This window comes from Oryx dammah, unplaced genomic scaffold (genome assembly GCF_014754425.2).
Source record: "Oryx dammah isolate SB20612 unplaced genomic scaffold, SCBI_Odam_1.1 HiC_scaffold_17, whole genome shotgun sequence".
In the NCBI taxonomy this organism is placed as follows: Eukaryota; Metazoa; Chordata; class Mammalia; order Artiodactyla; family Bovidae; genus Oryx; species Oryx dammah.
In genome coordinates this window covers 62,732,058-62,757,593 of record NW_024070201.1, presented here as the reverse complement: position 1 = coordinate 62,757,593, position 25,536 = coordinate 62,732,058, and the positions used below count along the sequence as shown (strand labels likewise).

The following is a 25,536-nucleotide window of genomic DNA, read 5'->3' as shown; positions in this document are numbered from 1 at the left end:
AGTCAACTAAGTCAGAAAGGGACGTACAAATACCATATGATAATCACTTATATGTGGAATCTAAAAAGAATGACACAAATAGAACTTATTTATAAAGCAGAAACAGACTTAGAAAACAAACTTATGGTTAACAAAGGGAAGGGAGGAGATAAATTAGGAGTTTGGGATTAACCTATACACACTACTATATATAGAATAGATAACCAACAAGGACTATAGTATAGCAAAAGGAACGCTACTCAATATTCTGCAATAACCTGAAGGGGGAAAGAATTGAAAAGGAATAGATATATCTATATATATAACTGAATCACTTTTCTGTTCACCTGAAACTAACATAGCACTGTAAATCAACTATACTCCCACAAAATAAAAATTAAAAAAAGGAAAAGAAATAAAATGTTCAGCCAAGTCCCATATTTCATATTGGTTCTTTGGAACCAAAGGATAACCATTGACTCAGAATGAAACTGAATCCTACCTACCTACTTTTATACTTTGAGAGGAATTAAAACATCATTTCATGAAAAGAGATGAGGGCAAGTGATGTCCAAAATCAAAGAAGACACTTATCTTCTCTTTAACTCCAACAGCTCAGTGACAACTTCCCCAAATGTGGACCCTAGACAAACACCCTGGGGAGTGAAAAATGCCTCACTGTAACCTTCCTGGGTTTGCAAGTTCAAGGCACAAACCAGTCAACATTGATGTGAAACTCTCAGTGAGGCCAGGCAGCTTCCCAAATTTGAAGGCTCACCTCTCAGATTTATAAGTACTCTTAAGTACCAGAATTGTTGGATTTCAGTTAGCATATGATGACACACTCTAGAAGGTGATAAATCAGAAAATTTCATAACAATGAAAGGCTGAAATTTTGTAAAACACAGTGCCTGAGTTCTTACACCATCCTGTGTTTACAACTGAGACTGTTTCTCTAAGTGAGTCTCCAATAAAACCAAACTCAGGAAATTTCAGTGTGCAGTCCAGACCTTTGTACTTTTTAATGGCAAATCAAATTGTGGGAGATAGTAGAAGGTTGCAAGGAAACAACCTAAGAAAGCAAATTTAGTTTAAAATGAGTGGAAGAAGAAAACCCAGCAGTAACCTCCATAAGAAATACAGTGTAATCCTGGAAAAACTCATGGACAGAGTAAGAGAAAAATCAAAGTTGTTGACCAAGCATCATTGCTGACCTGCAAAAATCTGACCCTGAAGAGCAGACAAGATCTGAGACCTCCTCAAACTCAAAACCCCTCATCAACTAGCCAGAGACCCCTGCTGGTTCTTAGCAGTTGATGTCCCAGGACTGCCATGTGGTGGCATGTGTTAGATGTGAGCTCCTGGGCCATCCCGTGCTCATTCTCTCTGCACACCTGCAAGCTTCCTCTTGTTTGAAAGGGCCTGTCCTTCTGGCCGTCTCCGACACCACAGAGTGTGGTGGCCGCGGCCCGAGCTCTGAATTAGGCAGTGGGACCCTGGCTCTGCTGCTTGTTCGCTGTATGACCTTGGGCAAATTCCTGAAGCTCTTTGAGCCTCAGTTGCCCCTTCTGTAAAATGTGGATGATAACAGGCTCAATTCCTACAGTTGGTGTACTTGGGACATAATGAGCAACTGTTTTTAGCAAGTCATTCCAATTTTTCATAACCCAACTCACATGCCAGACCCCACAAGAAGTGGTTCCTGACTGTTTCAGCCCTTATTGACCTCCCTCTCCCTGAAGTTCTGCAGTCCCTAACTCAGAATTAGACTTGGACTTCTATACTCGTTCTAAATGTCTCCTTTTGAATTCTCTGCTAAAGTGTTTGTTACTTGAAGGATACAACTAGATCTTGCTTTTTTTTTTAATATTCCTGAAAATATTGGCCTATTACATATGCTTTAATTACTATATTTACCAAGTTCACATTTTAAACATTTCTGAAATCAGGATAAGCTTTACCATCTACCTATACATTTAATATAATGTTTTCTGCCTACAAAGTTTACCTAAATCAGTGTTGTCTATCATAATCAACAGCATCTTAGAAATAAGATTTGCTTGACTAATAAAAGTAGATCTACATGGATCCACAACAGATTTCCCCTAGCATCCCCCGCTCAAGCCAGCCTCCATCCTCATAGGCACCATTGCCCCCAGTCCATTGACCATAAACATGTTTCTTGATGACAACTGACAAGAGTTCAGTGTGGAGACATGGATATCAGTGTGAAGACACCCAATATCAAACGACATGTGCGGTCATGCCTACCGACGGATGAGGAAACTGAAGTTCAGATAAATTTAGCCAGCAAGTGTCAATTCACCTGTAGGAAGATTACGTCTTCAATGATCGACTGATGGATCATCTAATGATAGCCTGTCATTAATGTGGTTCCTGAATTAACGAAGTGAATGAGCCATAGCTGAAGGGACTGGTCCGTTCAATACTAGTCAATGGCAGCACCGCCAGCACCACCCCATCCTCCAACCAACATCATGAACTGGCCACAGGAGCCGATGGCATCCATTCTTCGAATTGTCGCCCCCAGCAATTCTCTCAGGAAGCAAGCTCGTGCCGACCAGGGTATTGATTGGTAGGGAAACAGCTGAAGAAAATACTCTTTAAGAATGCTTCCTTTGAGAAGCATTCCCTTAGCTGGGCCTCTCAGATGCATTCAATGTATACCCATTATGACTTCAGATTCAACTGGGCTCACCTAAAACATAGCACCTAGCTAGGTGGCACTTCTGCTGCTGCTGCTAAGTCACTTCAGTCGTGTCGTGTCACTTGCAGCAACCCCATGGACTGCAGCCTACCAGGCTCCTCTGTCCCTGGGCTTTTCCAGGCAAGAGTACTGGAGTGGGGTGCCAGTGCCTTCTCCATAGGTGGAACTAGCAGTCAAGAACTTGCCTGCCAACGCAGGAGAGGTAAGAGATGCAGGATCAATCCCTGGGTCAGAAAGATCCCCCAGAGGAGGGCATGGCAACCCTCTCCAGTATTCTTGCCTGTAGAATCCCATGGACAGAGGAGCCAGGCAGGCTACAGTCCATGGGGTGGCACAGAGTCAGACATGACTAAAGCGACCCAGCATGCTCCGGTATCTCTACAGAGAGAGAGGAGACCAAAACTACTGGCATGCAATTGTGTCTGCTGTTTCATAAACATTACCATAATTAAACCGTAAAATGATGACATCTATATACCTAACCTCATTTTCATTATGCTTCAACCAGCCGTTGTATTTGCTATTGTTTAACCTCCACGATGCCTTCTGTGATGGCAATCACACAAAGATCCATTTCTTCCACGAAGCTCATAGCCATGGAAGGATTATCAATGTAGCTGCCTCACTGCTGTTCTCTGCTGAGTTGGGGTTCTTGCCCAGGAGAATGGACAGCATGAATAGCTAAGGGATGAGCTGGATATAGGAGACTGGGGAAAGACCCAAAGAGGAAATAAAGCAAATACACAACCAGCAACAAGAGTTGCTTCAGCACTTATTTGTGCTTAAGTCCATCCTGGGTGTTTCCATGGATAAAGGTTTATAATCCTTATCTTTGATTTTGATCCCCTGAGAAGCCTAAGAAATTGATATCAGGAATCCTCCTTCCAATGCAGAGGATGCAGGTTCGGTCACTGGTCGGGGAACTAAGATCCCACATGCTGCAGGGCAACTGAGCCTGCGTACTGCAACAAGAGAAACCACAATAAAGACCCAGCACAGCCAAAAACAAAAATTGTGTCTCCACAACTTAGATTCTGCCTCCTCCAGAGGTACCAAATGCTAGTCTAATGGGGAACCTTCTGACTCTAGTGCCACCTGTGTGGACATGCTAAGTCACTCAGTTGTGACCGACTCTTTGTGACCCCATGGACTGTAGCCCACCAGGCTCCTCTTGGGATTCTCTCACATCAGTTCAGTTCAGTTCAGTCACTCAGTTGTATCTGACTCTTTGCAACCCCATGAATCACAGCCTGCCAGGCCTCCCTGTCTATCACCAACTCCCAGAGTTCACTCAGACTCATGTCCCTCGAGTCCGTGATGCCATCCAGCCATCTCATCCTCTGTTGTCCCCTTCTCCTCCTGCCCCCAATCCCTCCCAGCATCACAGTCTTTTCCAATGAGTCAACTCTTCGCATGAGGTGGCCAAAGTACTGGAGTTTCAGCTTCAGCATCAGTCCTTCCAAAAAACACCCAGGACTGATCTCCTTTAGAATGGATGGTTGGATCTCCTTGCAGTCCAAGGGACTCTCAAGAGTCTTCTCCAACACCACAGTTCAAAAGCATAAATTCCTCGGCGCTCAGCTTTCTTCACAGTCCAACTCTCACATCCATACATGACCACTGGAAAAACCATAGCCTTGACCAGACAATCCTTTGTTGGCAAAGTAATATCTCTGCTTTTGAATATGCTATCTAGGTTGGTCATAACTTTCCTTCCAAGGAGTAAACGTCTTTTAATTTCATGGCTGCAGTCACCATCTGCAGTGATTTTGGAGCCCCCAAAAATAAAGTCTGACACTGTTTCCCCATCTATTTGCCATGAAGTGATGGGACCAGATGCCATGATCTTAGTTTTCTGAATGTTGAGCTTTAAGCCAACTTCTTCACTCTCCACTTTCACTTTCATCAAGAGGCTTTTGAGTTCCTCTTCACTTTCTGCCATAAGGGTGGTGTCATCTGCATATCTGAGGTTCTTGATATTTCTTCCAGCAATCTTGATTCCAGCTTGTGCTTCATCCAGCCCAGCGTTTCTCATGATATACTCTGCATAGAAGTTAAATAAGCAGGGTGACAATATACAGCCTTGACGTACTCCTTGTCCTATTTGGAACCAGTCTGTTGTTCCATGTCCAGTTCTAACTGTTGCTTCCTGACCTGCATATAGGTTTCTCAAGAGGCAGGTCAGGTGGTCTGGTATTCCCATCTCTCTCAGAATTTTCCACAGTTTATTGTGATCCACAGTCAAAGGCTTTGGCATAGTCAATAAAGCAGAAATAGATGTTTTTCTAGAACTCTCTTGCTTTTTCGATGATGTTGTCAATTTGATCTCTAGTTCCTCTGCCTTTTCTAAAACCAGCTTGAACATCTGGAAGTTCATGGTTCAGGTACTGCTGAAGCCTGGCTTGGAGAATTTTGAGCATGACTTTACTAGCATGTGAGATGAGTGCAATTGTGCAGTAGTTTGAGCATTCTTTGGCATTGCCTTTCTTTGGGATTGGAATGAAAGCTGACCTTTTCTTGTCCTGTGGCCACTGCTGAGTTTTCCAAATTTGCTGGCATATTGAGTGCAGCACTTTCACAGTATCATCATTCAGGATTTTAAATAGCTCAACTGGAATTTCATCCCTCCACTAGCTTTGTTCGTAGTGATGCTTTCTAAGGCCCACTTGACTTCACATTCCAGGATGTCTGGCTCTAGATGAGTGATCACACCATCGTGATTATCTGGGTTGTGAAGCTCTTTTTTGTACAGTTCTTCTGTGTATTCTTGCCACCTCTTCTTAATATCTTCTGCTTCTGTTAGGTCCATACCATTTCTGTCCTTTATCGAGCCCATCTTTGCATGAAATGTTCCCTTGGTATCTCTACTTTTCTTGAAGAGATCTCTAGTCTTTCCCATTCTGTTGTTTTCCTTTATTTCTTTGCATTGATCGCTGAGGAAGGCTTTCTTATCTCTCCTTGCTATTCTTTGGAACTCTGCATTCAGATACTTATATATTTCCTTTTCTCCTTTGCTTTTTGCTTCTCTTCTTTTCACAGCTAATTATAAGGCCTCCTCAGCAGCCATTTTGCTTTTTTGCATTTCTTTTCCATGGGGATGGTCTTGATCCCTATCTCCTGTACAATGTCATGAACCTCCGTCCACAGTTCATCAGGCACTCTGTCTATCAGATCTAGTCCCTTAAGCCTATTTCTCACTTCCACTGTATAATAATAAGGGATTTGATTTAGCTCATACCTGAATGGTCTAGTGGTTTTCCTTACTTTCTTCAATTTAAGTCTGAATTTGGCAATAAGGAGTTCATGATCTGAGCCACAGTCAGCTCCCGGTCTTGTTTTTGCTGACTGTTTAGAGCTTCTCCATCTTTGGCTGCAAAGAATATAATCAATCTGATTTTGGTGTTGACCATCTGGTGATGTCCATGTGTAGAGTCTTTTTTTGTGTTGTTGGAAGAGAGTGTTTGTTATGACCAGTGTGTTCTCTTGGCAAAATTCTGTTAGCCTTTGCTAATTCCGTACTCCAAGGCCAAATTTGCCTGTTACTCCAGGTGTTTCTTGACTTTCTACTTTTGTATTCCAGTCCCCTATAATGAAAAGGATATCTTTTTTGGGTGTTAGTTCTAAAAGGTCTTGTAAGTCATCATAGAACCGTTCAACTTCACCTTCTTCAGGGTTACTGGTTGGGGCATAGGCTTGGATTACTGTGATATTGAATGGTTTGCCTTGGAAACAAACAGAGATCATTCTGTCATTTTTGAGATTGCATCCAAGTACTGCATTTCAGATTCTTTTGTTGACCATGATGGCTACTCCATTTCTTCTGAATTCCTGCCCACAGTAGTAGATGTAATGGTCATCTGAGTTAAATTCACCCATTCCAGTACATTTTAGTTCGCTGATTCCTAGAATGTCGACGTTCACTTTTGCCACCTCCTGTTTGACCACTTCCAATTTGCCTTGATTCATGGATCTGACATTCCAGGTTCCTATGCAATATTGCTCTTTACAGCATCAGACCTTGCTTCTATCACCAGTCACATCCACAGCTGGGTATTGTTTTTGCTTTGGCTCCATCCCTTCATTCTTTCTGGAGTTATTTCTCCACTGATCTCCAGTAGCATATTGGGCACCTACTGACCTGGGGAGTTCCTCTTTCAGTATCCTATTATTTTGCCTTTTCATACTGTTCATGGGGTTCTCAAGGCAAGAATACTGAAGTGGTTTGCCATTCCCTTCTCCAGTGGACCACGTTCTGTCAGACCTCTCCACCATGACCCTCCCGTCTTGGGTGGCCCCCAAGCCACCATGGCTTAGTTTCATTGAGTTAGACAAGGCCGTGGTCCATGTGATCAGATTGGCTAGTTTTCTGTGATTATAGTTTCAGTGTGTCTGCCCTCTGATACCCTAGACTCAAATCCTGCTTCACGTTCTACCAGCTATGTGATATTTGGCAAGTCCCTTGAACTTTCTATGCCTGTTTCCTCATTAGTAAATTTTAGATAATAATAATAGTACCTTCCTCACAGGAGTGATGCAAAGATTAAATGATTTAATACATGGAGCATGCCTAGGCAATGTCTGGCAACTAGTAAATGCCAGATAAATGGTAGTGATTGTGATTATTCATTGCAGAAGGGCAAGATATCCTACTTGGTGTGGTAATCCTCAAAGGTGGGTGATCTCAATCAACATCTACATTTCTTTCCATAGACTAGGAGTCACTGTTCTGTGAGAACTTAATGTGTACCAGGAATCAGAGTAGGTATGTCCAGATGAGGAAACTGAAGCCTTACAGTCTGATGCCTCGTCTAATGGCTCCCAGGTGGCAGGTGCCAGGAGCTTGTTATCATACATATCCACAAATAGAAAACTTTTCATTCTTAAATATTTAAGCCAATAGAGCATAGAAAATGTAATTTCTCCAACAGACTCTTTTCAAAAAAAAAAAAAAATGGTTTTAAGATAATGGAGACAGAGATCCTAATCCATAGCTCATATATTTTATCTTCACCCTGAAAGTCTGTTCCTGCTAATGGCCTCATCTCTGAATTTAGCTAAATGTATTTTTTTAATCCCCTTTTGTTTTCAGCCTGTGCTGCCCCTTGGGTCATGAGGGTGACAGATTGAGGGAGAGAAAAATGACTAAAGAAATGCTGGCTCGGGTTAACCAGAGTCAGGGTCTAGGAGCAGAAGGGAACCCATTACATCTAGTGAAAGGAACTGGGTAGGAACCTCCAGCCTTATGTCAGGGGGCTTGCCTTTTAATTCACTCCCATGATACATGCATGTAAAGAGCATCTTCTTTGTCCCAAGAACCATACTAGACACCAGAAAATCAAGGAGGTAACAGAATTTCTATTCTACTCTGAGAGACAGACTGTGTGTACAACAGTCATGAGACTCAGGGATCTTAAACCAACCGAGAGGGAAGGACTCCTTCTGAGACCAGCTTGAACTCTCGTGTCTACACTGTGGTTTTAACAGTGGGAAGCCTTGAGTTCAACCCAGGCTTGGCCACTGCCCAGCTGGGTGACACCCAACAAGCCTGGAAACTCTGATTCTTCATCCTTTAAAAGAAGGTAGTCATAGCTACTTTTCAGGATTACAGTGAAAAATAACCACGGGACAACAGGTGAGCGGTTCTAGAACAGTTCTTGGCGTGTGGTAGATTCCCTCCTCCTGTGCCCTCTCATGAGAGAACTAGGAGCACTCAGGGACCAGTTAGCATGGTGGTTAAGAGGATGGGCTCTGGAGGCAGAAAATACTGCTCTGCCACTTACTAGATGTGTGACCGTGGGCAAATTACTTCACTTCTCTATGCCTCAGTTCCTTTATCTGTAAAATGGGGATAATAAGTAGCATCCTCATCAGAGAGTTATGAGAATTTAAAGTAGTGAATGTATTAAAAGATAAGGCACATGAAAGTTATCAAGTGTCTATTTGAGCAAACATCAATTCCAATCCGGCATCACCAAACTGCAAGTGATTAGGAGTTTAGGAGCACTCCGCCAACAAAAGCCAGGGGAGTGACTTTTTTTTTTCCTTCTATTTTCTGGTCACACCATGTGGCATGAGGGACCTGAGTTCCCTGACCAGGAATCCAACCTGTGCCCCCTGCAGTGGAAGCACCCTGTCTTAACCATTGAACCACCAGGGAAGTCCTGGGAATGGCTTTTATAGAGCAGACATGGAAGAAAGCAAGGAAATTATTTGATTGGCTTTCGCTTAAGCAGTTGCTTTATCTGGGAAATCCTAGCTGGATGTCTGTGATTGGTGGTTTTGAATTTCTTTTTTTTTTGGACCTGAGTGCATTTACAATCAACTTTGGCTGAGGCGTCAGTTTGCTTGTGTAGGCTAACCGGGCATTAAAGGCACCACAGTCAAACAGCCTCCTTGTTTAAATACTTTAACAAATGTAACAGGCCAGCACGTAGATAGGGTCTTCTGTGGTGGCTCAGAGGTACAGAGTGCCTGCAATGCAGGAGACACAGGAGACATGAGTTCTATCCATGGGTCATGAAGATCCCCTGGAGGACAGCATGGCAGCCCACTCCAGTATTCCTGCCTGGAGAATCCCTTGGACAGAGAGGAGCCTGGTGGGCTACAGTCCTTAGGGTGGCAAAGAGTCAGACACGACTGAACACACGCACACACAGCATGTAGAAAACAGAGTTCATTCTAAGGCTCTCACCTCTTCTCAGCTTTTAATTCATTTAATTCACCCAACACCCTACAAGGGAGGCATTCTTTCTGTGCCCCCCACCCCCGCGACTTTACACATGAGGGAACTAGGATGTAAGGAATTTAAGGAAGTTTTCCAGACTCACTCAGCCAGAAAATGGCAAAGTCAGGATTCAAACCTATAAAGTCTCTCTGCAAAATCCAGGCTTAGAAATTTCACTGGTGGTCCAGTGGTAAGACTTCACCTTTCAATGCTGGGGGTATGGGTTCTATCCTTGGCTTGGGAACTGAGATCCCACATGCCTCATGGCCAAAAATCCAAAACACAAAACAGAAGCAATATTGTAACAATTTCAATTAAAGAAAAAAACTTTTTAAATGATCCACATCAAAAAATCTTTTAAAAAATATAGAATCCAGGCTTAGTCACTCTGTGGCTCTTGTAAGCCTAATTCATGCTACCTGTATTGCTATGGGGTTGAGACAGCAGAGGGAGGATGGGCTGGAAAGTCTAGAATGCCTTATTCCTTTGGTCCTCCTCTGACATTCAAATACAGGTTTTATGAGCTTAGTGTTTGATATCATTCAAGATCTCCACTCCAACCAAATTTAGGTTCAATGTGATAGTTAGATTTAATTAGAGTCAAATTCCTCTTTTATTTCGGTTTTATCTTAATCACCCCTTTTATTCACTAGCTCAGAAGCCTGTAATTTCCCACATGGGCACCCAGATATGCTGTATTACACACTCAGGACCAAGAGACCAACAGTTCTCTGTCATACACATTTACAGCCAGAAACTTTTCACTCTGAAATAGCTGAACCAAGACAGCACAGAAACAAATGTAATTTCTCCAAAGACTCTTTTCTAAAAACAATATCAGAATATGATGTTTTCCATGAAACTCTCTCCACTAAGAAGAACACATGTGTGTAGATATAAAATTAAGAAGACTTTCCAAGACTATTGACAAGACGGGAAATTACCCAACAGTGGGAACCAGTGTGTATGACCAACCAGATCCCCCAGACACAGAGGAGAAAGAGGCAAATCGCAGAATTTTAAAGCTCAAAGGAATCTCAATGACCACCTAATCCCATTCTCTGCAGACTCTTTTCAAGTGTGGATTCTTTTGTTCAAGAGAAATCTTATCCTGAAGATTGATATAAAAGCCGAGATGCCCTCACTGAATCAGGGAGGAGCCGCCTGGAGCCTAACCCGCTCTGATCCCATTCTCTCATCCACCCACCCCCAGCAGCTCCTATGAGGGCTTCAGGGAACTGAGGGTTCCTCGGAGCACAGTTTGAAAATTGCAATTCTAAGCCAGCTTCCTCCTTTTACCATCAGGGCATGTGAAGCCCAGAGAAGCTACCTGACTTGCCCGAGGTTACACAGCAAGTCAGAATCCCCAGCAGGCCTCTTATCTTCCTTCAACAATTTTTCTATGATGACGCTTGAGTCTGCTAATGAACTGCCTTTTGTTTCCCCAGACTGTATGTTGTTTGTATTTGCGTTTGTACCCATGGCTGGTGCTCCCAAGAAAACCTAACAGACCAGTCCCTGCTCTCACTCTAAAGCTCAGAGTCTGCAGTTTGGACATAGGTCTCGGCTGCCCAGGAGAGCTGGAAGCACAGGGCCAAAAGGCAGGGGGCCATCAGTGCCGTCCTGCAGGTGACCGGGGACTTCTGTTTTCAGCCTAGGATGGGTCCAGTTTCTGCTCTTATAGGGATACAGGTAGTTCTCACAAAGACACCTGAGAGCTGGCATCCAAGTCAGACCCCAGCCTCGTAGCTGTGGTCACCTGACCGAACCCCTAAACCTCTTCTTTTCTCCATCTGTAAAGGGGAGGTAAGAGAGAAAACAACCCCATGGCACATTATGTCCCAAGAGGTTAGAAGCTGAATAAGTTGATGTGTGCGATGGCTGGTTATGCTTTGGGTGAAAAAGTAGAAACAAGGCCCCAACATTGGTTCAACAAACTGGCTGTTCCCTTCAGTCTGCTGGGAAGGCATGAGTTTAGAGGAAGTGGTGGAGAAGGGTCAAAGAAAACACTACAATCAGAACAAAACAAAGAGCTCACACAGTGCTTCACTTGCAGGACCTCATATGAGGGTAGGTCCTGCTATTTGCATTAGAGCAACTTAAGTTATTAGCTAACTAGTTAAGTGGTTCAAGGTGACACGACTAGAAAATGATACACCTAGATTTGAATTCAGTCATCTAACTGCCAAAAAAAAAAAAATTTGTCTAGCTGCAGAGTCTGTTCTTAACCACTGCCCTATCCTACCCTTCCACCTTACTGCTGGGGTGGGGGAGGGGGAGGAGGGCTGCAGAGTTGGGCACCACGGCTAGATTCCTGTTTCCCCTCCAAAAGAGAGTTCCCAGCAAACGCAGGATCCAGCAAAGCTCCCAGAGGCGAGAAGAATTCTTAGCTTGTTTACTGACTCCCCGGGTGGGGAGCAGGGGAGCCGGGGTGGGGGGTGGGGGGGGAGCTGTGCACAAAAGCAGGATAAAGGTAAACTTTCTGTGTGTGAGAACGGTTCCCCCTCCAAGGAGCCGTGTCACTGTATGTCACCGTCATCAAAGGGGTTGTGCATAAACCTGAAAAACCAAACGGACCTGTCTGTAGGTGTTACTTATATCACAAGGCTACAGGTGCCTTTATTTCCACCGTACACCGGTGCTGGGAGTGCCTGCCTTCTCTTGCTTTGAAAACCTCCTCTTTGGACCCAGCACCGCCGTCCTCACGTAAGCACCTTTTCTTTGCTCTTTTGGATAAGTCGTAAGGGGCGTCAGGCCTTAGTGGCTCTGGTGGGGGGCCTGGGTCTGTGGGTCCGTCCCCAGCTCCAGATGGCCAGGCCTCCTGCCACGTCCATCAGTCACAGTACCTCCCCGGAGCTGTTTGACTGGGATTTAACTGCTGGCCTGAGAGAGACGTTTTTGCTTCCTCAGGCTGTGTAGCCACCCAACTCCTTCGTGGCAGCCCCTGCCCCCTCTGGGTCACTTGATTAAACCAAGGGGAACTCACTGAGAGAGAATGGCGTACGGGCACGCCATTCTCTACCCTTTTTCAAGCTAACCTGAGGAAGGAAAGCTGGATTTTACACCAAAAAATATTCAGCTTCAAGAAAAGCCCACCTCCTCCTGCCTAAGTGCCTCCTTTTCCCATTGGCCTGCTCATGGAGCACCCCCTTGAAACAGAAAAAAATAATAGTTGCCTTATTACAGTTTGGGGAATTTTTCAGGAGATTGTCTGAACATAATAGCTTAAAGGAAACCCATTGTGCACTCTCACACCTCCTCAGTACAGAATGCTTCCAGAAAAGCAATGGTTAGGGTTTTTCCACTGTGTTCTCAGACCTTTTCTAAGACGCTGCACTATGTGAGGTTCTTGAGCGTTCGCCCCCTGCTGGCAGACTGGTGTAGCACATGCTCCCTTCTCCCGCGGGAGCTGAGAACCCACATTCCTTCTGATGTGCTTCATTCTGATGCGCTGAGAATTTTACAAACTGGAAAGGCTGTCAGAGATCATTAGGGACAATGATCCCTAACTGTCTTCACAGAGGAGGAAACTGAAGCCTAGCATGGTAAAGTGATTCAGGGAGACAGCTTCATGTTTCAGCCTCAAGACCCAGGGGAAGAGGTTGTTTGCCCTTCTGAGTGAAAGCTTAATCCTTTTGTCCTCATGTTCTCTGTGAGAGGGTTTTTTGGCGATTCAAAGTGTTCTTGGTAAGAGTTTTCACAGATTGGTTGTCTGCTTTTCTCAGAAGTCACCTAAGTAGCAACCTTTTAGAATACTGATGACAATTGATTCCCCCATCCCCTGCTGGGACAGTAATGGACATATATGTTATGTCTGCTCATCTACATATATTACCTAATTTTGTTAAATCTTTGGGTTATCCTGAGTATTGCATGTTAAAATCTCCATTTGAGAGATGAGCTCAAAGAGGGTTGTGGATTTTGACACAACACACCTTACATGAAACAAAAATAAAGAATATAAAAAATAAAATTTCAGTAGGCTGAGTGGTAAGAAATGTGTCCCACATCCCTTTCCTTGTGGGTGGCAGAGGTAGGATTTAAATCCTGATGGATTGAATATAGCTTCCCAGGTAGCTCAGTGGGTAAAGAATCTACCTGCAACGCAGGAGCTGCAGCAGATGCAGGTTCCATCCCCAAGTTGGGAAGATCCCCTGGAGAAGGGCATGGAAACCCACTCCAGTATTCTTGCCTGGAGAATCTCACGGACAGAGAAGCTTGGCAGGCTCCAGTCCACAGCACTGCGGAGTTTGGACGCAACTGAGCACACACACATGGGTTTAACCCAAACCCAATGAGCCTTGTATGGGAGCCCATGGTAAACTGTTTAGCACAACTCCTATGAGTCTTTGCCAGCACCTTTTGAAAAACAACTAAAAAATGAACAAACTAGCAAACTTCTGATAGAAACCAAAGGAAGATGAGGAATCACTTGGCAAGACATTAGCAAAGCAGTCTCATAGCTGCTCTGATTTTTCCCAGAAGAGCAAACACTCAAGCACCCAACCCACAAGCCTTTAGCAGAAAGCATTGAAACAGTTCAACCAATGGGTTTTCCTCCATGTGTCTCTTCTGAGGGAGGTCCAAAAGGTAGGAAGTGGACCCTGCCTTGCCCGTAGGGCTCGGGACCTGGTGGGCATTGGGGTATCACTGGAACTTTAGAGGAGGAAAAGCATTATTCTTCCCAGTGAGATGGCCCTGATGGTGGGATCAAGGAAGGCCCTCCCGAGCCCCTTTTTCCATGGTTTACACCTTCACAGCCTGTTCTGCGCAGTGATGCTTTGGTGCATAAACAGCCAAGGTGTAGGTGCTTAATTGGGTGAATTTTTGGTCACATGCCCAGAGTGAAGTTGATGATCTCTGCCAGGGTCAGGAAGGAATTTTCCTTGTCTGGCAGACTGGCCAAGGCTGGGTGGTTTGCGCCTTCCGCTCTCTCTGAAAGGCTGAACAGAGGTGCCATGGACACCACACCTGTGACTGCTGCCTCTGACTCGTGTGAGGGCAAGAAGCCCACAGGCCTGTCTCTCTGACTGTGTGGACCCTTCCGGTGCACCCTTGGTGAGTGAACGAAACTCTCAGAAGGGTTAGGAAGCCCCCGGAGGCACCAGGGACCTGAGCGTCCATGCCATTCCCAAAGGCCCAGCCAGGCTTTCTCGTGCATGGGAGAGAACCCACTTGATTCTCCCCTCTTGTGCTGAAAGTGCTTGATTCTTTCCTACCTACTGGGCAGCTAAAGTGCTGATTACACTTTGGGGAGACTGAATTCTACCGCCATAGGTCTGTAGACGGGCAGTGAGCGAGGGTTCAGAATACTTAAGGGGTCTGGCTAATCCAGGCAAAGAATGTCCAGAGGTCATGGCTGAAAGTGGGTATGGGAGGAAAAGAAGAAGAGAAAATCATGGGAATTTTTTATAGCTAAAATTTCGTCTCTGTATGATTGAATTGTACTCCAATTTGGTGAGCGTACTTGACCACAATATCCAACTATAACCATCATATATGCCTACGTGTATGCGTGCACGTGTGTGGCTGTGTCAGCCAAATCGGGTGGGATCCTGAAGAAAACCACGCAGCTAGGGCATGTGTTAGAGTCCATCTCATTGTTGTGTTCATGCAGCTGATGAAGTATTGAGGCTTCGAGAAAACCAAGAGGCAGAATCATGACAATTCTCCTTCTATGAGGACAAGTCAGCCAGCCTCTCAAAAAACAAAAATGTGGGGTTACAACAGCAGGCCTAGGACCCTCCCTAGGCTTCCCCTACTTGTCCTGCTGCTGACTGTAAGTCTAACCCAATGCTTCTCAACCTTTCTTTTTCCATTCAATTCAGTTCAGTTCAGTTCAGTCACTCAGTCGTGTCCGACTCTTTGCGACCCCATGATCTCCCCCTTTTTCGTTCTTTTTTTTTTTAAGAATTTTTTAAGGTGGACAATTTTTAAAAGTCTTTATTGAATTGGTTGCAATATTGCTTCTGTTCTATGCTTTGGTTTTTAGGCCGCATATGGGGTCTTAGCTCCCCAGGCAGGGATTGAACCTACTCTCCCCTGCATTGGAAGCTGAAGTCTTAACCACTGAACCACCAGGGAAGTCCCCTAGATCACTGTTTCTTAATCTTACCCCCTCCATGAAATGTTAATGTCACAGATTTTCCATTCATCATTTAGGTACTGTGGGCTTTGAAGAGTCATAAAGGATAATGCTGGTTAAGATTTTTTTGACCCTCAAGACCGATTTTTTTTTACCAATTTTTTCCCTCTGGGGTCACTGTCCCCCCGTCGGAATACATATTCTAACTTCAGGCCTAAAACTATATATCACTGGGCCTCAATGTCCTCCCTGAGAAGAGGGAACCCAAAAGCTGTTGTTGCCCACCACCCTCTTCCACCGACATTAAAGAAATCTGAAGAGCTAAAATGTTCAGTGATTGAAAGGACTGTAGAAGGCCTAAGAAGCTGCACTGCTGAATACAAAGCAGCCATTATTCCTGAACTTTCACACCTAGGGCCTACTGGTTAAGTAGCCAAGGTCTTTTGTGGAGAGTCCAAGAATTAACAATATCCCCTCCTCCCACTGCAATAGAAAAAAGAAAAGCTGCTGCCTTTTACAAAACACACTTTTCCACAAAGCAAAAAATAATTACGGAAGAAAAAGCACATTGTATACCGGAAACAGACCTTTAAGAAAACTTAATGGATATAATTTGCCATAGAAGGAACCCCCAAAGGGAATCAGATACAGACATCACCGAGTACAGCACTGGAGAAATCACAGTGCCAGCGAGTAGGGTGGTGTGAAGAGAAAAAAAAGAAATCCTTCTAAGAGGTAAATATTGTACTGGTCATAGAGATTCCTAATTTTTCTGCGATCTGATTCAATTTACCGAATGACGTTTGAGAGCTTTGTCGGGCAGAGATGAAGAAGCACATTCCTACTGTTGGATCCTATATCTGGAGGATTTCTAATTAACACCAGAGACCTGGGAACTGTTCTCCACATGGAGGCCACCTCTCCTTTCTCCAAGCCCATCCGTGAAGGTCATGTCAGAGGTCTGCCACCCTCTTCTCCCATTTTCTGAGCCTCCGACCCAGAGGGGTAGGGGGTATTTTTACCTTGAACCGTCACTTAGGAGAACTTTTCTGGGGTCAGGTCCAAAAAGTAGAAAAGGCTTTGGACTCCCACCAAGCCTCTTTCTCCCTCATAGCCTCCCACCCCCATCCCTCCTCATCCGGCCACCTGCTCAGGGATATAAAACCAGTCAATCTGTGGGAAAATCAGAGTCCAGACCCAGGCAGCCTTGACCTCTGCTTGATACGGCTCCCAGGGGGAGATCCAGGAACATGATAATCTGCTGGGCATGTTAACCCTCTCCGGGAATCAGGAAGGAGACTTCCTAGTGAGGTCTGGCAACTTTCCAGTGATGCCCAGAGAGGGTGCCTATATGTGAGAATCTGAATTCAGGTGTTTCTCTGTCTGGAGCAGAGTTCTCGTGCATATCTGATAGTGATGATCATGACAGACTTGCAAATATCCCCAAAGAATTGATCTCTGATTCTGGAATCACACAGTCCCTGACCCTCTCAGGATCAAGATCCAGATTGTCCTGGTAGTGAGCCTGGGATGTGTCTGTGAGCGGATGAGGCTGTGAGTGTCTGTAGAAAGGAAAGCAGATAGGTTGAAAATTGGAAAAAGCTTAATTCCCTATACTATAGGGTGTATGACTTTGACAAAGTTACACAGATTTCCTAGGCCTTAATTTTCACAATTATAAAATGTCTGGATGCGGGAAAAGATTGGACTGACAGTAATTTCCAACATGCCAGGCCACTCATGATACGTGCTATAAAATCCAGTCGGGGTAGCAGACATTTTCTTAAAGCACCAGATAGTAAATATTTTAGGATTTGCAGGCCTAAAGGCAAAATCAAGTGCATTATGCACATATTATATAACCATTTAAAAATGTAAAATCATTTTTATCTGTGAGCCCTTCAAAAACAGGTGGTGGATTAGACTGTGCCTGTAGGTTGTGCCTAGACTCTCCGATCCAGGCAATGCGTGGATGACTACTTTTTATTTCAAAGCTTATGTCTTTATTTTTATGTATATTAAATGAATCCTGGCTTTCCATTTATAGTAGTAATATAAAGTTTTCCTTTTAAGTAAATGCAGTTATGTTAAACAATAAGGGAGGTGATTTTTTAAAAATAAGTAAGTTATCATGGGGCAGGCGAATAACTAAAGTTTGGAAAACACTGGCCTAGATGATTTATAAGTTCTTGACCACCTTAAAATTCCATGCATTTAATAACCCAAGACACGGAATCTAGTCTTCACTTTGCCACTTCCCAGCTGTGTGATCTCGAGCTGCCGTATCCTCTCTGCTGAAGGGGTAGAGCCAAGTATCTCATCAATATTACTGCAATAATAATAAGAGAATTTGCGTGAACAGGTTTTTCTAATTCACCAAGAATGAATTCTTTTTTTTTTCTCTCTGAATTGTGGGAATATGGAAAACAACAAAGGGAAATTTGAAAGAGGAAACTAATGTGGGCAAGAATGTTTGCCCCTTCTTTTCTATCCCCTCTCCAACCTCAATCAGACATCTTTTCCCAAAAGTTCCCACTCGCTGGTGTGCACAGCCACTAGGATTATTTCTTCTTAAATAGACCAACCTGAGTTGTCACTCAGATTCCGTCACCTGCCACCTGGGTGGTATGGGGTGTGTCATTTGGCATCTCAGAGCTCCCATCCCTCATCTATAAGACAGAATGCCTACCAGATCCTGACTCAGAGTGGTTGTTCTGGAGACACCACGAATAATAAACTGCTCAGCCCAGGGCACTCAGTGAAGCACGCGTGTCACAGTGGTGACAAGTCCCCACTCTCTTATCCAAAACCCTGGGGTGGGATGTGCTGCAGAATTCAGAATTCTTCAAGTATCAGGAAGCTACCCAGGGTATATACTGCAGAGCACAGATTACTCCTCTCAAGGTATTGCCTGCTTGGACTGCTTAAATGCATCAATATTTTATGCAGTGCATCACATGAATATTCATCAAGTAGAACAAATGAAACTATAGCTATAGATATTAAACTGTATGGCGTACTATAGTTATATATATTTAATAAATGTATGGTTTGCTGCTGCTGCTGCTGCTAAGTCGCTTCAGTCGTGTCCGACTCTGTGCGACCCCATGGACTGCAGCCTACCAGGCTCCTCCGTCCATGGGATTTTCCAGGCAAGAGTACTGGAGTGGTTTACATACATATATAGAAGTATAGATATAATTATATATACAAGTTTTATAGCAATCAATTCGGGACTGTTTTTGCTGGGAGATAAGTTGACACCAAACACATACAAATATACTTTCAGTTTCAGAGCTTTCAGATTTCAGAATTGTGGATTAGTGTTTGTGGGCATATTCACTTATAATAATTCTTTCCCTGTTTTCAGAAGTATATTTTTAGACATTATAATCCAGAGTTCAGGGGCCAGGTGAGAGAGAACAGGAAAAGTAAAGAACGAGGCATTACTGCACAATTAAAACCTTCATCCTCAAATCCCAGCTTTGCCACTTACTGGGCATGTTACCTGGGCAATTGTCTCAACCTCTCTGCCTCAGTTTTTCTCATCTATAAAATGGGTATGTATACACAAACCTCGCAGGATGAGGCAAGAATTAAATAATGTCCCCGTGGAAGGCACTTAGAGGAGTGCCTGGCTCCTGGGAGGCTGCATGTTTGTGTTTGCTGACATAATTAAAAGCCAAATGTAGCGACTTCCCTGGCAGCCCAGTGGTTAAGACTCTATGCTTCTAGTACATGGGGCATGGGTTCAGTCCCTAGGTAGGGAACTAAGATCCCTTATGCCAGTGATACAGTCAAAAAACAAAAAACAAGTGTTGCCCTGCTGGGGTCTCCTGCAGTGTGGCTTGCCGCCTCCTCACAGCCTCTTCTGCTATTACAGGGTGATGTTGGACTCAGTGACACACAGCACCTTCCTGCCCAACACGTCCTTCTGCGACCCCCTGATGTCGTGGACTGACCTGTTCAGCAATGAAGAGTATTACCCTGCCTTTGAGCATCAGACAGGTGCGTACGACTGAAGAAGCCCATCTGAGCTGAGACAGGCTGGGGCAGGAGGTGGCACTGGCCTCAGGAGGGCGGCAAGGCCAGGCTGGCCTACAAAGGCCAGCTCTCACCAGCGTTCAGGACAGAGGGTTGCCAGAGTCCGGGGCAGGAGGAAGAACCACTTCTGCAAAAAAGAAAGCCCTGGAATCCTCACTGCAACCTCTTCCCAGCTCTGTGGCCTTGGGAAACTCCACTAACCTCTCTGAGCTTTATTTTGCTAATGGGTAAAAAGAAGATAACACCAATCTCCTGGAGCAATTAATGTAAACAAAATAGTAAAAACCCTTAGGCCGAAGCCTAGTAAGTACACTGTGATTGCTTGGGCATCCTGGCTTTAGCCAACATTTGCTAAATACTTACTAGCCGTGCCCCAGACCCTGTGCCAAACACTCATTTCATCCTTACAGAAACCGTAAGAAAAATTACTAATTATTATTCCCATTTTATAGATGAAGAAACTGAGGCACAGAGAGGTTTCATGACCCACCCAAGGTCTAACAGTTAACTAAGTCTCATGCACATTGACTTGAGCTCTGTGCCCTTAACTATCCTACATGGTCATCTTACATATGGTGTAAATCTTAGATATGGTGTAATGCTGTGGTTATCAGTATTAGTATTATAGCTATTCTCTGAACTTTTATTTCCTTATTGCTAGAGCAGGGATGATGAGTTCTATAAGGATGAAAAGAGCCAAACTGTGAAATATATAACCTGGCAACCAAGGAAGTGCTCAGTAAACAGGGGTCCCCTCGTTGTCCCCCAAGGCCACCCTCCCCACACTTCCTCCTCTCCTAGTCCAGTTCTCTCCACCTAAGAAGGAAGCACGGGGCCTTGTGCAGGCCATAAGCCAAAGCGAGGCCAGCTGAGCTTTGCCCCAGAAACCCTCCGAGGGCCGCTGTCCCCAGGTGCCGCGTGACTGCACATCACGGCAAGCCTGGCCGACTCTCGCACAGCAGGCACACGCCCCGCGGTGGGGCTGACGCAAGCACCGATCCAGCCCTCGGGCCTCACCACCCAGCCTTGACCCTGTGTGTTCCAGCCCAGCGGGGCTCACACTTGGGGTCAGAAAGCAGGTGGCGTCCAGGAGAGGGTGAGTCTCCGAGGTCACTGTGAACTGCCCCCCTCAAAGAGTGCCTGCCTCCAGGCCAGACACCAGCACTGCACAGACAGACCTGAGGCACGTGCTTACATAGACCAATCCCACACCCTCCCCTAACCCTACATGTGACATACACGTGCCTGTGACATGGTTCACTCTCACCAGGGTCCAGATCATTGCATGGGGACCTGACTCACCCAGCTGCACAGGACAGTTCTTCTTCAAGCCTAAAGAGCGCCTTGTTCCCAAAAAGACAATGAGAAATGTACTCAATCTCTCCCTACCCTCCCACCCTGTGTTCAGTCAAGAGGCTAAATCTGAAGGAGGAAAACAGAGGTTTCCAAGTCCTCGTCTCTTCCCTGAGTGTCCCATGATGGTGGAGCCCAGCCCCACCCACACATAACCCAGACCTGCCATCCTGGGAGCCCCCTCTTCCTGCCTCTTCTACCAAGCGCTGTCAGAGTCGGATGGGAGAGGGTAGCCCCAGGTGCCTACCCCATATAGTGTTCCAGAAGCTTCTGTAGTTGTCAAGAGCTCAGACTTTGGAGCCATGCATGGCCAAGAGTGGGCCAGCTTACTGCCATTACCAAGGGAGGGGCCAGGTTTGGGGCTTGCCCTCTCGCTCTCTGGATTTCAGGAGCTGAGTGTTTCTGAGCTTATAAAGGTCAAGTTTGGGTGTGAAACAGTCCCAAGTGAGGACCAGGCTCCCTGGGTCCCACTGGTGGGAGGAATACCCTGCAGGGCCTTCTGTCTTTTTGTCTCCCAGGAGGTGACACATGGGTCTGAGTGTCTACAAAAACCTTCTGAGAGGGATGTATCAGGAGATAGCCAAGTTCTCCTCCAGACACTGCTCTGCCAACTTGCCACCTTAGTGGCCATCTCTTCTGAAGTCCTTGCCCACCTCCTAGGAAATTCCAGCTTAAACTCAGCGTTGTCCAAATGGCAGCTTCCTGTTTGGGTCCAAGGTGACGGGGCTGGTGCTGGCACTGACCGGCCCCATGACCTCGGCCAGGTTTTCCCTAACATCTCTGGGATATGTTTTCCTTGGCTAAAATAGCATCTGCCTCCCTGTGTCGGGAGGATTGACTGAGATTCCGCACATAATGTGCTTAGCAAAGTGCTGGGCACTTGGTAGGTCATCACTGCAGCCAAGACACCACATGGAAAAACAGCTTTCTCTCTCCTTGCCTCACTTTTCATATTGAACAAAAGCAACACAGGTCTCTATCTCAACCTATCCAGTTCAAAATTGTTGGCAGCTTAGACACTTTGAGACAAAAAAGGAGAGAAAGGGAGACAGAAATGGTATGCCTGCTGGATAAATGATATCTATGAACAAAAAGGGCAGGGAGGAACAAGCAACATGGTCAGGAGAACCAGCTGTTTACTGCCTCTTAAATGGCCCTAGCAGAGGCAGCCAAACCTTCACCTTCCATGTGTTAAGAGCTCAGGACCTGGCCTCTCTTAAAACCAGTATTTAGAGGCTGCCCTGCAGGCTGGTGAGTGGATGGTCACAGATTGCAAAATGCTCTAGAATGTCATGAGTTCACCCTGAACTTCCCTTCAGCTCTTTAAAAATAAAGAATTACAGATACTGGAACATTTTATCCAAGGTGGATAGTGGGGAGCTGTGTATATTTCACTAGCAGGTAATGTTTTTAAAAGATGACTTCTTCAATCAAGTTCCAGTAGCCAAGCATCTGACAAGTCATGGAATATCCTGACTCACCCCTACTTTCTGGAACTCTATCCTGACCCTCCGCAAACCCACACCTCCCTCCTCTGATGGCCAAGATGGCCAGGCCAATGTGCAGTGTACCTTGGCTTTGGGATCTTGCTTATACTTCACAGCAGAGTTTTCTAGGTTGGGGCAGCTCTAGGGGTTCTTAGGAGGTCCCTTGAGGACCTGGAGTGACAGCTGAGATGGACAAGCTTTAGGCCCCCCTCTTCACCCCCACCCTCACTTTGATTCCAAAGACAGTGTGGCATAGTGGTTCCCAAGGCTTGGCTGCAGGAGCTGGGTTACACCTAAATGCCCTCCTCCTTGGGCTTCCCTTGTGGCTCAGCTGGTAAAGAATCCACCTGCAATGTGGGAGACCTGGGTTTGATCTCTGGGATGGGAAGATCCTCTGGAGAAGGGAACGGCTACCCACTCCAGTATTCTGGCCTGGGGAATTCCATGGACTCTATAGTCCATGAGGTCATAAAGAGCCAGACACAACTGAGTGACTTTCACTTGCACTCTTCATCTTGCTCGGCCACTTACTCGTGTAACCTCCAGAAGGGCTTTCACCATTCTCTGCCTTTGGTTCTTCATTTACTTTGTAAAATAGGCAACATGATCTAGGACCTCGAGTTGAGGATGAGATGAGAAAACTCAACAGTGTAGCAGAGTAACTGGCACGTACTAAGTGCTCAACAAATACGTTACCTAGAGGAGAATTTCTGGCTTCCCTGGTGACTCAGCAGTAAAGAATCCACCTGCAGTGCAGGAGGTGCAGCAGACTCGGGTTCAGTCCCTGTGTTGGAAGATCCCTGGACGAGGGCATGGAAACCCACTCCAGTATTCTTGCCCTGGGAAATCCCATAGACAGAGGAGCCTGGCGGGCTACAGTCCATGGGGCTGCAAGCAGTCAGATATGACTGAAGTGATTGAGCACAAGCACGAGATTTTATTTGATGGAAAAAAAAAAATTTTTAAGGTACAAAATGCTGATCTTGGGTATTAACATCCAGATACTCAGAGAGAGAGGTATCTGGGTTCCAGGGGGGGCTTTACTTAAGTAAGATTCCTATTCCAGATAGAGATATTTGAGATCAGATACAAAGAGAGTCTCAGAATTTCTAAATCAAAGCCAAATAATGAAATATAAAATCATCAGAAAGCCTAAGGTGAGCCCCATGGCGCTGGTCACACCCCAGCACACTCCCAAGGACAGACCTCACTGCTGGCCACCTCCAGCCTCTCCCGCACACATCTGAGCCTTTGGGCAGCTGTGGCCTGGGACGGCTTAGGGCCTGGTGCTCTCTGTCCTTTCTAACCACACGCTCATGGCCTCGACTTTTGGATGATACCCAGCCAGCCTTCTCATCTCTTCCCCATCCAGTTTCTTACACTGCTCCAGGCTCTTTTTTTTTTTCCATCTCATGGTCTAAATTACTCCACAGGCTTAGAAGGAAAGTCAAGAAAGACTACTGGATGGGGCTAGACCAACTCTGGAGGGAAACCTGGAAGCCATATATCATTTTAAGTCCCTCCTCGTAAAGTCCTTCCTTTCAGTGACAAACCACAGTTGACGGTGCCCTATGCTACCTAGTCCATTCACTGGCCCTCTTCAGTACTACTCCAGGCAAAAGACTTTCCCAGTTTCCGATGCTAATAAATCGTGCTAATTACAGTCCAGGCTGGCTAACTCAGGTCTCCTCTGACCCAGACTGTCTGCCTCCCTCTCACTGGGTCCTTGGGTTCCTTTTTTCTGCGTGTCCCTCAGTTAGACTGAGGCCCTGGTGGAGACAGCATCATTTCCCTGAGAACAAATGTCGTCCCCAAATAATAACTAATTACAAGTGACACGGGGAACTGTTGATCTGAATTGTCATCCAGATCACTGGGCTAAGTTTCTCTCAGACCATGCACCATTTCTCTTCCATTTCACAGCAAGCTTCCTAAAAGATAGACACTTTGATTATTCCTGTTTTACAGATGAATGAAGCTGAGGTCCAGAAAGGTTAGAAAACTTTACTAGGATTGCACAGCTAACAAGTGGAGGAAATGCAATTAACATAGTGGTACGGAGTGACCCCAATATTAACAAGTACATGTTAATATTTAACATTAATCATATTGAATGAGCACTTACTCTCTGCCTGTTCTGTTCCAAGCACATTGCATGCATTGATTCACTTACTCTTTGTAACAGCATGGAGAGGTAGATCCTATTATTTCCGTTTTGCTAACGAGTTCTAGGAGGCAGGCCCCCTAAGTGTGAGATCACACACACTTTCAGCTTTAAGGGAGAATTCAAATAACAAGCTCCAGAAGAGTAATTTTTCAAGGAGCCTAGTGGTGTTAAGGAGAGGAAGCCATCTAGTAGCTTCCCCTCAACTCCCAGCAGAGCAGCACTGCTTTTTTCCAGATAAAACTTCAATTTGAAGAAAATACTATTCAGCTAAAAATAAAAATTCTGCCTCTACCAACCCCAAATTCCCAGTCCATCCCTCTCCCTCCCCAAACTATTAAATTTAGAATGGATAAACAACAAGATGGTACTGTATGCACAAGGAACTATGTCCAATCTCCTGGGATAAACAAAGATGGAAAAGAATATTTTTAAAAGAATGTGTATATATGCAAAACTGAGTCACTTTGGGCTTCCCTGGTGGCTGATGGTAAAGAATCTGCCTGCAATGAGGGAGACCTGGGTTGGATCCCTGGGTCAGGAAGATCCCCTGGAGAAGGGAATGGCAATCCACTCCAGTATTCTTGCTTGGAGAATTCCATGCACAGAGGTTATAAACCACGGGATCAGGAAGAGTTGGACACAATGAGCAGCTAACACTCACTTTCATAGATTAGCATAGCATTGTAAATCAACTATACTTCAATAAAAATAAATAAACTCTTAGCATGCCCACTCTAAACAATAGTCTGGAAGGAGACAACTGTCCAGAAGCTTGTCAAGTTCTCCCTCAAAAGTGACCACCAAGACGGAGCCAGCCTGTGGAAGATTTTTAACTGCCCCTCGGAGTGATTTTTAAAAACTAAATAAGTCAGCACTTAAAAATTGTGAGATTTCACATAACAATCTGGGCCTGGCAACACAGGGCCTACCTTCCTGCCTGGCAACAGCCAACTAGCAGACCTGGGCCAC

The 25,536-nt window shown here is 45.2% G+C and overlaps 1 protein-coding gene across 4 annotated transcripts in view; it reads left to right on the top strand.

Annotated features, from left to right (window-relative positions):
- Positions 1 to 25,536, top strand: part of ELF5 (E74 like ETS transcription factor 5) — a 50,185-nt gene that overhangs the window by 5,372 nt on the left and 19,277 nt on the right. For 2 of the 4 annotated variants that reach the window (XM_040258990.1, XM_040258993.1), the window contains exon 2: positions 19,400 to 19,524. In XM_040258990.1, the coding sequence (XP_040114924.1) occupies positions 19,400 to 19,524 (125 nt within the window). Of the gene's footprint in view, positions 1 to 12,032; positions 12,138 to 14,263; positions 14,490 to 19,399; positions 19,525 to 25,536 lie in introns of those variants that run through there. The other 2 variants (XM_040258992.1, XM_040258991.1) reach the window with 2 other exon arrangements.